Source organism: Bombina bombina, chromosome 3, assembly GCF_027579735.1.
Source record: "Bombina bombina isolate aBomBom1 chromosome 3, aBomBom1.pri, whole genome shotgun sequence".
Taxonomy (NCBI): domain Eukaryota; kingdom Metazoa; phylum Chordata; class Amphibia; order Anura; family Bombinatoridae; genus Bombina; species Bombina bombina.
The window spans coordinates 630,086,288-630,098,632 of NC_069501.1; the positions used below are offsets into that span (position 1 = coordinate 630,086,288).

At 40.5% G+C, this 12,345-nt stretch overlaps 1 protein-coding gene across 1 annotated transcript in view; it reads left to right on the forward strand.

Moving 5' to 3' along the window:
* PPIE (peptidylprolyl isomerase E) overlaps positions 1–12,345 on the forward strand; it is a 42,530-nt gene that overhangs the window by 17,747 nt on the left and 12,438 nt on the right. Inside the window, exon 8 of the mRNA XM_053707317.1 lies at positions 9,272–9,457. Coding sequence (XP_053563292.1) covers positions 9,272–9,457 — 186 coding nt within the window. The remainder of the gene's footprint in view (positions 1–9,271; positions 9,458–12,345) is intronic.

Consider the following 12,345-nt stretch of genomic DNA (forward strand, 5'->3'; position numbering starts at 1 on the left):
TTTTTTGCATTCTACTTCCATTAGCAAAAATGCTTCTAGTAAATGTTATTACTGTTTTTCAAAATATCAAAAAGAATCTATTACAAAATGTATTTCTTTCCTATGACAGGGAGAGTCCACAACGTCATTCCAATTACTAGTGAGATATTCAACTCTTGGCCAACAGGAGGAGGCAAAGAGCACCCCAGCAAAGCTGTTAAGTGTAACTTCCCTTACCCATAATCCCCAGTCATTCTCTTTGCCTCTGTCAATGGAGGTTTTGCGAAGTTGGTGTCTGAAGATTTTAATGCTTTTATGGGTACTTTTCCCTGCAAGCAAGGATTGGGGTCTAGCTGTGTCCACGTCAATTTTCTCTTGAGTAAGAGTAGTGGTGGCTTTTAGCAGTTAGAAGGCGGCGAGGATGTCTTTGCTTTACTTTTAACACTTTGCTACCCCTTTGTAGAAAGCCAGAGTTGGTTACTCTGTTCTTTATTTTCCTACAGGGAGTGAAGTGCCTGCCACACCTAAGGATGAGCATCTATCATGCAGTTGGATGTAAGGTAAGTACTTTTGCCTTCTATGTACAGAAGGACATCAGCATTTAAGAGGTTAACCCTCTTTTTTCAGGGATATAATTATCCTTTTTTAAGGATTCATATGGGGACAATATATTTGGCACACTTGATATGAGGCAATATTTGGCACACTTAATTCAGTAATGAGACTTGACACTTGGCTAAGGGATGTAAGGGGTAAATAGTAAAGGATATCCTTTATTATTTAACCTGTGGCTATGTATTGAGGCTATGGGCTATTAAGGACATATTTGTGTATTAAACGGAAGAGCCGTTTTGTAACTAACTTCGCACATTTTTTTCACTTAGAAGAAATATTGTGCAGTTTATTTTAGTCTGGTCACGTGATGCCCGCACTTCCTGTTTAGCGGAGTGGTGCCGTTGAGACCAGAGTAAGCATTTGCTACGGAGGAGAGAATCTCCAGCTCTTCTCGTGTCAGCTTTATTTACATCATCTACCCAGATCGTTTAAGAGGAGAGGATCTCTTCAAGGAGTCTGTTTTTTCCTCTTACTAGTGGGGTATTTCTATTGGCGGTAGGAGTCTCATGCTATATGAAGTTGTTTCTTAAAGCTACCTTCTATGGTTGTTAATATTAAAATTTTATATTTAATTTTCATTGATAATTATTTGAATTTAAAATTGCTTAATTTTATTTTTCATTTCTTTAATTTTTCAATTACTTGTGGGACTTATTACCTCATAGCCATGGACTGGATCAGTCCATCTCTATGGATAAATGTTCACTTTGTTTAGAAGCCCAAATTGTTATTCCAAAGCTGAGGCCGCTGCAGACGCGGAAGCGTCAGTGAGATCCGGGGGGTTGGCGGGGCAAACCAACATACACAGGCTACAGGGGAGCAAGCTGCCAGAAACGGCCGGTGGAGCCGTGCAAGCACACAGAAGAACAAAGTGAGGCAACTGCTCTATAAGGAGTGCAAAAATGAAGGGCTTCCAGAAAAAAAAGTTAAAAGAAAAAATCCTTTACTAAATCATTTAAAAATGCAGGCAGTACAGGGCAAACAAACTCCCTGACTAGTTTCGTGCTCTGTTGAGCACTTAATCATAGGGTAAGTTTGTTAGGTGTTCATAGCCCATTTAAAGGCACAGAACACCTGTATACAATTACATGTTTAAAAGCTGCAGAAATTGTTAAAAGTACATCAACATTCTACAAACACTATAAGTTGTTGGTGTAAGATGGAACAAGTACATTAACAATTAAATTCCCTGATAAATGAGTGACTAAATAAGTAAATAAATAAATGAATGAGCAAACAAACAAATGAATGAATGGACAAAGTATCGCAAGTGGGATCCAAAAGAGAGACATAGTACAACCTTTGTTGAAAAACACACCATATTATATTAGAGTACAACTAGTGCTCTAATCAAAATTATTATTATTATCATAGGCTTATTACATATATTGAATTTGCTGTGGAACATGTTAGAAAATATATATGTTTATACAACCATAATTGGATAGGTCATACATCCTTCAATACCCCCTATTTTATAGCAAAATCAAAAAATCACATATAGACAATGTTAAATTGATGTGTGTCAATATATATATATCCCATCATTACGCCCAAAGAAAAAGGGGTTTAAACATGTGTTCTAAATTTATATTTATTTATTTATTTACTCATTCATCTATGTTTACTTATACATCAACACACATCAATATGGATCAATATCAATCAGAACCCTGTACAATGACTTCCTCGATTATGTTTGTCAGAATGAGTTTAATCTAAGGTTTGTGGGGGATGTGTATGAGACGGATGCAAATTTTTTGGATCTTGCTTTACATGGCAACACTGCAACTGGCAAGGTGGTTAGTGACACGTATCGTAAGTTGACAGCTGGGAATACAATCCTGCATGCTGGATCATGTCACCCACCGCATTTGATACGGTCTATTCCCAGGGGTCAACTTATGAGACTACGGAGAAATACTAACTCAGATAGTCTTTTTGACAAACAAGCTCAATCCCTTATGGAACGTTTAAAAACTAGGGGCTATGATGAAAATCTCTTGGAGCAAGCCTACCATGAGGTGAGACAAAAAACCCAACAGGAATTAATTAGAGGGACCAGAAAACAAAATACTATGAAACATGACACTGTAGTGTTCTCAACCGAATACTCGAAACAATACTACCAGGTATGTTCTATTTTAAGGAAGAATCTACACTTATTGGAGAATGACGATATTTTGAGACCAATTATTGGTTCATGCAAATTTGTGCCCAAAAGGGCACATACATTGTCATCTAAGTTGTCTCCCAGTCCAATCTGTTCCAAAAATACAGACAGGAGTGATTGTATTAGGAGGAAAGGAACCTATAAATGTGGCCATGGTTCCTGTATAACTTGTGGTTTTGTGCAGGTTGGGAATGGATTTAGAAGCAGTCAGACAGGAGAGGAATTTAAACACAAATTCTACGCCAATTGTAGAACCACCTTTGTGGTTTATCTCCTAGAATGTAAATATTGCAACCTGCAATACACAGGGCAAACCAGTAGGGAACTGAGATCCAGAGTTAGGGAACATGTTAGAGACACCAAGGAATATGTCAAAGAATCAGCGATAGCTAGACATTTTAATCTGGTGCATATGACGAATGTCTTTGACATGAGAGTCCAGGTAATAGACCGTGTCATGTTTCCACCTAGGGGTGGTGATAGGAATAAACTTTTGCTGAAGCAAGAATTATATTGGATATACAAGTTGAGAACTATCACCCCACTAGGTTTAAACCGTGAATGGGATATGAGTTATTTTGTAGAATAATTTAATTTGATATATTGTTTTATTGTCATGCTTTATTATTGTGTTGATTAATCTATCTCCTATATGGACCGTTATGTTTATGTTTATACTTATTTTTATCTATCCCCTAAATGGGCTCCATGTATCTATCCCCTATATGGGCTATTTGTTTAGATTATATATAGATTCTGTATTGTATTGCATGTCTGGCATAGATATATATTCATCAGCATGTATCTCTTGCCCCTTTAGGGTTCTGATTGATATTGATCCATATTGATGTGTGTTGATGTATAAGTAAACATAGATGAATGAGTAAATAAATAAATAAATATAAATTTAGAACACATGTTTAAACCCCTTTTTCTTTGGGGGTAATGATGGGGTATATATATATTGACACACATCAATTTAACATTGTCTATATGTGATTTTTTTATTTTGCTATAAAATAGGGGGTATTGAAGGATGTATGACCTATCCAATTATGGTTGTATAAACATATATATTTTCTAACATGTTCCACAGCAAATTCAATATATGTAATAAGCCTATGATAATCATAATAATTTTGATTAGAGCACTAGTTGTACTCTAATATAATATGGTATGTTTTTCAACAAAGGTTGTACTATGTCTCTCTTTTGGATCCCACTTGCGATACTTTGTCCATTCATTTGTTTGTTTGTTTGCTCATTCATTTATTTATTTACTTATTTAGTCACTCATTTATCAGGGAATTTAATTGTTAATGTACTTGTTCCATCTTACACCAACAACTTATAGTGTTTGTAGAATGTTGATGTACTTTTAATAATTTCTGCAGCTTTTAAACATGTAATTGTATACAGGTGTTCTGTGCCTTTAAATGGGCTATGAACACCTAACAAACTCACCCTATGATTAAGTGCTCAACAGAGCATGAAACTAGTCAGGGAGTTTGTTTGCCCTGTACTGCCTGCATTTTTAAATGATTTAATAAAGGATTTTTTCTTTTAACTTTTTTTTCTGGAAGCCCTTCATTTTTGCACTCCTTATAGAGCAGCTGCCTCACTTCGTTCTTCTGTAAGCCCAAATTGTTATGCCTATGCAATTTTGCTCCTCTTGTTTAACAAAGACTTTAACATTTTAAGGACAAATTACTCCCTTCTGAGCCTACTGTCTCATTATAATGCTGTGCGTGACATGCCTCCGCTTTCTCCTCAAACGTCCCAAGCCTTAATTGTTTCTCATACTGTGCCTTCTGTGTCCTCTCATCCACCTGGGGTGTTTATTTACCTGGGGATTTTGCCGCTCAGATTTCTTCTGCAGTAACAGCGGCTTTGTCAGCTTTCCCTCAATCAGGTAAGCGTAAGAGAAAATCTAAACATCTGCCTGATACTAAGTGTTCTGACTCTAGGTCTGCATTTGCCAATCTTTCCCAGATGTCTGATTAGGAGAGTACTTCAGTAGCTTCTGAAGGTGAGATCTCAGACTCTGACACTTAAAGGGACACTACTGTAGCCAAAAAAATTATTTTGTGATTCAGATAGAGCATGCAATTTTAAGCAACTTTCTAATTTACTCCTATTATCAAATTGTCTTCATTTTCTTGTTATGTTTATTTGAAAAGCAAGAATGTAAGTTTAGATGCCGGCCCATTTTAGGTGAGCAACCTGGGTTGTCCTTGCTGATTGGACAGCACCTTTAAACAAGTGCTGTCCATGGTTCTGAACCCACAATTTGCTGGCTCCTTAGCTGAGATGCCTTCTTTTCAAATAAAGATTGCAAGAGAATGAAGAAAAATTGATAATAGAAGTAAATTAGAAAGTTGCTTACAATTACATGCTCTATCTGAAACATGAAAGAAAAAATTTGGGTTCGGTGTCCCTTTAAGCAGAAAAATCTTCAGAAACTGAAGAGGGTAATTTTAGATTTAAGCTTGAATACCTCCGGTTACTACTGAAAGAGGTTCTAGCTACTTTAGACGACTCTGAACCACGCCACAAAGTCTTCTAAATTGGATAGAGTTTATGATTCCCCATCTTCTGAGGAGGTTTTTCCTTTCCCAAGGAAGATATCTGAAATTATTGCTCAGGAATGGGATAAGCCAGGGGTTCCTTTTTCCCCTTCCCCTGTTTTTAAGAAGATGTTGTTGACTCTATTTGTGACTCATGGCGCACTGTTCCTAAAGTAGAAGGAGCAATTTCTACTCTTGCCAAGAGAACTACTATTCCTATAGAGGATAGTTGCTCTTTTAAGGAACCAATGGATAAGAAGCTAGAGGCTTACTTAAAAAAGATGTACATACATCAAGGATTACAGTGGCAACCTGCAGCAAGTATTGCCACAGTTGCAGGTGCAGCATCTCATTGGTGCGATGCCTTGTCCGATCTTATTTCAGAGGAAACTACGGTAGAGGAGATCCAAGATGGGATCAAAGTCCTTAAACTGGCCAATACTTTTATCTGTGATGCAAACATGCAGATAATTAGACTGGGAGCTAAGATGTCTAGCTTCACTGTACTTGCTCGCCAAGCTCTGTGGTTAAAATCTTGGTCGGCTGATGTTTCTTCAAAAGCCAAACTGTTGGCTTTATCTTTATAAGGGTAAGACTCTTTTTGGACCTGGTCTTCTGGAGATCATTTCTGAGATTATGGGTGGAAAGGGATCATTCCTTCCTCAGGACAAAAAGAATAGACCTAGGGGTCGGCAGTCTTCTAATTTCCGTTCCTTTCGCAACTTTAAGGAACAGAAGTCCTCATCTTCCTCTTCCAAACCTGACCAATCCAGGTCCACTTGGAAATCCAGTCAGCCCTGGAGTAAGGGAAAACAAAACAAGAAGCATTCCGCTGACTCTAAATCGGCATGAAGGGTCTGCCCCCCGTTCTGAATTTGGATCAGGTGGGGGGCAGGCTTTCTCTTTTTCGACAGGCATGGATACGCGATGTCCCAGATCCATGGGCTGTGGACATAGTATCCCAGGGTTACAGAATAGGATTCAAGTCTTGCCCTCCAAGGGGCAGATTTCTCCTGTCAAGATTATCCTCAAACCAAGTAAAAGAAGGAGGCCTTCTTTAATTGCTTAAAGGACCTATCTCCCCTGGGTGTCATTGAACCAGTTCCTCTAAGGGAACAAGGTCTAGGATTCTATTCAAATATATTTGTGGTTCCCTAAAAGGAAGGAACTTTTCGTCCCATCCTAGATCTCAAGTGTGTCAACAAATTCCTCAGGGTTCTGTCCTTCAAGATGGAAACCATTCGTTTGGTCAGAAAATCCAAACTTCTTGCTTCCTGCCTTTCTCTCCAGTCTGCCTTTCGGTCCATCAGTGGCTGAATGCATGGATGTGTTTGTATAATCATTACAGGGGTGTTATTTATAGTTAACAGTAGGACAGACTTGGTTATTATGTTAGAAAACAGTGAATAGTGTGAACACGCCCACTTGGAGACGATATTACGATTTCACAAGGTTAGTTCCCTGTTATCAGGAGTAGCTGCAAGATTCGTTTAGCGATACTAAAGCTATTGAGACAGGCTTGTTGCTCACTGTGAGGCATCGATTGTTGTTTATTTATATTACGGGTTGCCATGGTGATCTATGACGTTACCATAGGTGGGCGGGTTTCTACTGCTGTGGTCAAGTTCTATCAGACAGAACCGGTCTAGTTGATAGGGACACACAGTCTATAGATGTATTGTGTTATAAGGATGTGATAGATAGGAGCAGATGTATCAACTAATAAGCCTAAAGGGATGGAAGATTAGTGGATGTGAGCCCTGGTTGTTATGGTAGTAATATTCGGGTTGTCATGGTAGTGATTTAGCACGCCCATATGAGGCGGAGTTAGGGGAGGACACAGAAGTTATGTATACATAACACCTCTAGCAATACAAACAGAACTTAAACCATTCTTTGGGTTTTAGTTGGTGGCAGACCTATTACCGGCTGTGGTTGCAATAATGTATACACTTATGAGCAATAAACTTTCGATTATTCTAATTCAGGAATAACCTACAACATATGTTTAGAATGATATAGGGGTGTGTCAGTGTTAACTGTTTCTATTGGTTGTCCACTAAAGTCTGTTTACATTTCGCATTAACTATAGATAGCTGCACAGTGTGGATCAGAGTTGATCAACCATGATGACATCACATATATATATATAGTTATTCACTTTACATCAGTCTCACATTATAAAATACAAATTATTTGATGTTTTTGTATGTAACGATATGTATATATAAACAGATGATGTCACTGATTTGTTAAGCACTTTGACAGCTTTGATTGGCTGTGAATAAGGGGGAGGGTTACAAAGATCTTTCGTTTGTATCCCAAAACGTCACAACAAAGAACACAGTTGTTGTCACGGTTTGCTAAAATCCAGTGAGTGCTTATTTCAAAATAATATTACGGAGTTCTATAGCACCCTGGCTGTTGTGGATTGATGATGAGAGTGCACACACCTGGACTATAAAATATATATATGTGTGTGTGTGTGTGAAAAATCATATTTATGCAATATTCATGTTTTATTTAATAATTTGTTTAACTGTGTATCTACCGTAAATATTTTACATTCCAATTTTCTTCACATAGCAATGTAGATATACAACATACAGATAAAACTCAACACTCGCTTACAAGCTCTCAGCTAAGATATAAAAGCAAAAATGGAAAGGTTAGTTACCGCATCTGGCCAAATGAGACAAGCCCAGGTACCTCGTCAAGGTCCTTTCCAATACCTGGGACCCTAAAACAGCCACACAATGCAAGCTTTCAAATCCAAACAAACTGAAAACAAGGGAAGGGTGCACAGGAATATGTAACCACCCTAGACATATACAAAACACGGAAGGGAACTGCACTCTCATACCGGACCGGGTACACATCCCATAACCCTGCAACATGCTTAGCCCTGGGTGCCACTGGCACTCACAGGAAGCTGTGCTGTCCCCAGAGTCACAGGCAGTTAACCCCAGACAGGGCTGGGTGCAAGAACCATAGGGAAAATTACAAAACAAATTAATACAACACACCGAGAAAACCCAGCACTCACTTACAAGCTCTCTGCTAAGATTTAAAAGCGTTAACGCATCTGGTCAAATGGGACAAGCCCAGGTACCTCGTCAAGGTCCTTTCCAATACCTGGGACCCTAAAACAGCCACACAATGCAAGCTTTCAAATCCAAACAAACTGGGAACAAGGGAAGGGTGCACAGGCATATGTAATCACCCTAGACATATACAAAACACGGACGGGAACTGGACTCTCATTCCGGACCGGGTACACATCCCATGACCCTGCAACATGCTTAACCCCCAGGTGCCACTGGCACTCACAGGAAGCTGTGCTGTCCCCAGAGTCAATGCAATGTATATGTGTGTGTGTGTGTGTGTGTGTATGTGTATATATATATATGTATATATATGTGTATATATATATATATATATATATATATATATATATATATATATATATATATATATATATATATATATATATATATATATATATATATATATATATATATATATATATATATATTCTCCTATGTGAAATATTCATATTTTCATGTTGGGTTAGCGCACTTGAGAACGCAATCTGGGTGTTCGTTTTCTTTTGCTCAACTTCTCACGCTCCATTGAAGTCAATAGAAGAATACGTTGCTATATTCTATATTTGGCTTTTTGCGTTCGGCAAGATATGTCTCATGCAAAAAACGTTTTACGTTCAACTTGTAATTTTCCGCTACCCAAAACATGCAAAAAGCTTACTTCGAGCGGAGTGAACTCATAGATTTGTAATATCATATGAGCCTTTTTATGCATTGTCCCATAACATTACAACACTTGTATACATACCTTTATTTATTACCGTTTAGCGTTAGGCTTGGGAAGGTGCATAGTCTCAGAAGTCAGGTCTGACCCATGTCTTATTTACACACAGAGAACTTCCGCTGTCTTTGCACCCATGAAAAGGGCTTTGGCTACAAGGGCAGCAGCTTCCACAGAGTAATCCCACAGTTTATGTGCCAGGCTGGAGACTTTACCAATCACAATGGCACAGGGGGGAAGTCTATCTATGGAAGGAAGTTTGATGATGAAAACTTCATCTTAAAACACACAGGACCAGGTTGGTATCTTTCTCTCTATATTTCTATTTCTTTCTTTTTCTCTCTCTCGCTCACGCTCTCTCGCGCTTTCTCTCTTTTTTTTCTTAAACGGGAAGAGCCCACAGCTGCATTCATTACTTTTTGGAATTAAGAACCTGGCCACCAGGAGGAGGCAGAGACACCCCAGCCAAAGGCCTCAAATACCTCCCCCACTTCCCTCATCCCCCAGTCATTCTTTGCCTTTCGTCACAGGAGGTTGGCAGAGAAGAGTCAGAAGTTTTAAGATAGTCTCTTATGGACGGTACTGCTCTTCAAAATGGGACTGGAGTTTTAAGTAATCCTGTCAGCCTCTCAGTGAGGGCATGGATGAAGGTTAGGCCCGGAGATGCCAGCAGCAAAGAGGAATCATAGATTAATTTCTCCAGAGGGGGTTTATTGAGCAGGGGGGATTTTAATTTAATCATGTTTGTTATTTGGTTCTATCTGCTAATGTGTAGTAATACTTGGGCTCATGGCTTTTCGGAACATAACGGCCTTATCAGTTGGCACGATCTCTTTAGATTTGCGCACTCTTTTTGTGACTTGCACGGTGCGCCTCGTGACCGGGTGCGGTTACGTTGTTTTCCACTTCCGTATTCTGACTGTGTGGCGACAGAGAGAGTCTGCTCATTAGTTGTCTGGTTCACAGGAGGTGGTGAGTGCCCCAGCCATTGGGGGTGTAAAAAGGGTGCCGGTTAGGGTTATCCATGCCCATCAGTTATGTTCCGATTGCCGTTCTAGAGTACTCTCTTCTCCCGAATCAGGGAACTTGGAGTGCGTTGAGCCATCCGCCCCCGAGGATTCCATGTCCTGTGAGGCGCGTGTCCCAGAACCTTCCTTTGCTACGCAAGCAGGTGTCCCTATGGCCTTTACTCCTCCGGAAGGTGGCTTGTTTTCTGCAGAGGTTACGGCACTGTTCCGCATGGCCATATCTATGGTGCTGGTTTATTTATATCTCCCAAGTGAAATATTTTTAAGCTACTGTCCGTGTTCTGTCAACCAGGGCCCATCGGACGTGGGATCACCTGGTACAGTTCAGCCTTCTGGGGAAGCGTTGGCCTATGAGGCTTCAGGGGCCCCGACCTCGGAGCCGGGGTCGCTTATCGATCCAGCGAGGGATAATTTTGCCTTCCGTTATAGGCTGGCACGTCGTCTTGTCGTACTAAGGCATGTTTTGGCAGTGCTGGAGGATTTCAGTCCTTGTGGGCAGAGAGATCCTCGGCCTTATATGCCGGATGGCAAGCTGGGTTAGTAGTTTGGGGATGAAGCTAATCTCCTTGATGTCTCAGTTTTTCTTTCTTTTATGTATCGGTTCCAGTTCTGAGCTTGGGTGAATGGGTCCTCTGATCGGCTGGTCCTGTTGGCATACCCATTCTCCTTGGGCTTTCACCCGCGGGTGCTGTCTTACTTTTATTTTGATCAGGATAGGATATATTTGTTTTGTTTTAATAAGCTCACGTCTGATATAATACGTTTTGGGAACGTTCTTTCTCTGGAACTGATACTTGCGATTTTGTGGTCGCTTGGGCACTTCCTCCGAAGTTGCACACTTTTGGTTAAGAACGAAGTTATGTTTCTAGTTCATATTATCGGACGTTTGGGTCAATTTTTCTTGGACCTTAGACCGTTCTAGAGTGTTCTTGTACCAGGCTGGTACTGGTCGGGCGCTATCTGCTGTTCCTTGGGTTCCTGTCACTCTTGTGGTGCTGATTATCCTGTCGGATTCTGAATGTCACTTTGGCCTATTGATATGGACTCCGGGATCAGATCCTACTACCAAGTGCATAGATCCAATGCTTCTGGAAGGAAAGTTGTGAGCTCTGATTCAAGTTGGTCATTTTCTTTCAATTTGTTTGGGATACGTGACCGACTTTTTAAGACTTCATCGTGGTTTCTAGAGGTCCTGGTGGACTCGAAACCGTAGTTTCATATTCCTTTAATGGAGATGTGTATGACCTTGGGAAGGCTAGTATTCCGGGTGGTGGACGATTTACGTTTTCACTTTCGGTATCTTCTGGATGTTGACTCTTGTAGCCAGTCTTATTCCTTGTGGCGGTGGTGGAGTCTCCTTGTCTTCCAGTCTTGGGTTTGGTCATCTGTGTCTGGAAGTGCGGGCATGTCCTTCTTTCTTTTTTCAGCGTCTTGGTTGCTGTAGTGTTTGGAGTGCAGGGGAGTGGATCACCCGTCTTTTCTGCCTAGAGCTGCGAGGCTCCCATTGTTATTCCTGTTACAGGATTTTCGGGAGTCTAATCCTGTGAGGATCTCTGGAGATTGTTGTCTTCTTAATCTAAGAACTGCCCCTTGTCATACCGTGGTCTTTAGACTCTCGGGTGCTTCGAGCTTATGGAACTCTAGCCTTTTGGGCTTGCAGATAGGAGGTCAGGGGTCAGATACAGACCTTCGCCTTCCTGGGATCAAGAAAATGACCATTTATATATACCTGCGTGTAGATCAGGTGGTTAAGGCTGTCTACAAAGGATTACCTTTTGATCAATATGGTTGCCGTTTTCTTAGACCGGTCAGGAGTTTTTCAGACTCTTGGGTTTGAGGCTGTTGCTGGTACTCTACGTCTTGGGACTTTAGATGGTGGAAGGCTCGGTTTTGGGTGTGCTCCTAACAAAGGAGGCTGCTTATGGGTTCCTCAGGCGGTTAGATCTTGTAATCGCCATTTTCGAGAACTCTAGTTTAGGACCATGTCTCTTGCCTGGAACGGGCATGGGCGGTTCAGTTTAACCTTAAGGTTGGATCTCCCGCGTGTCCCTTGAGGGGCCGTGGTGTTTTGACTCTCATGGGAGATTTATAGCTGCCTGAGGCTTCAGTTTGAGGTCTCTCTAACGGGTCCTTACTTGTCTTCGGGGGCATCTAATGC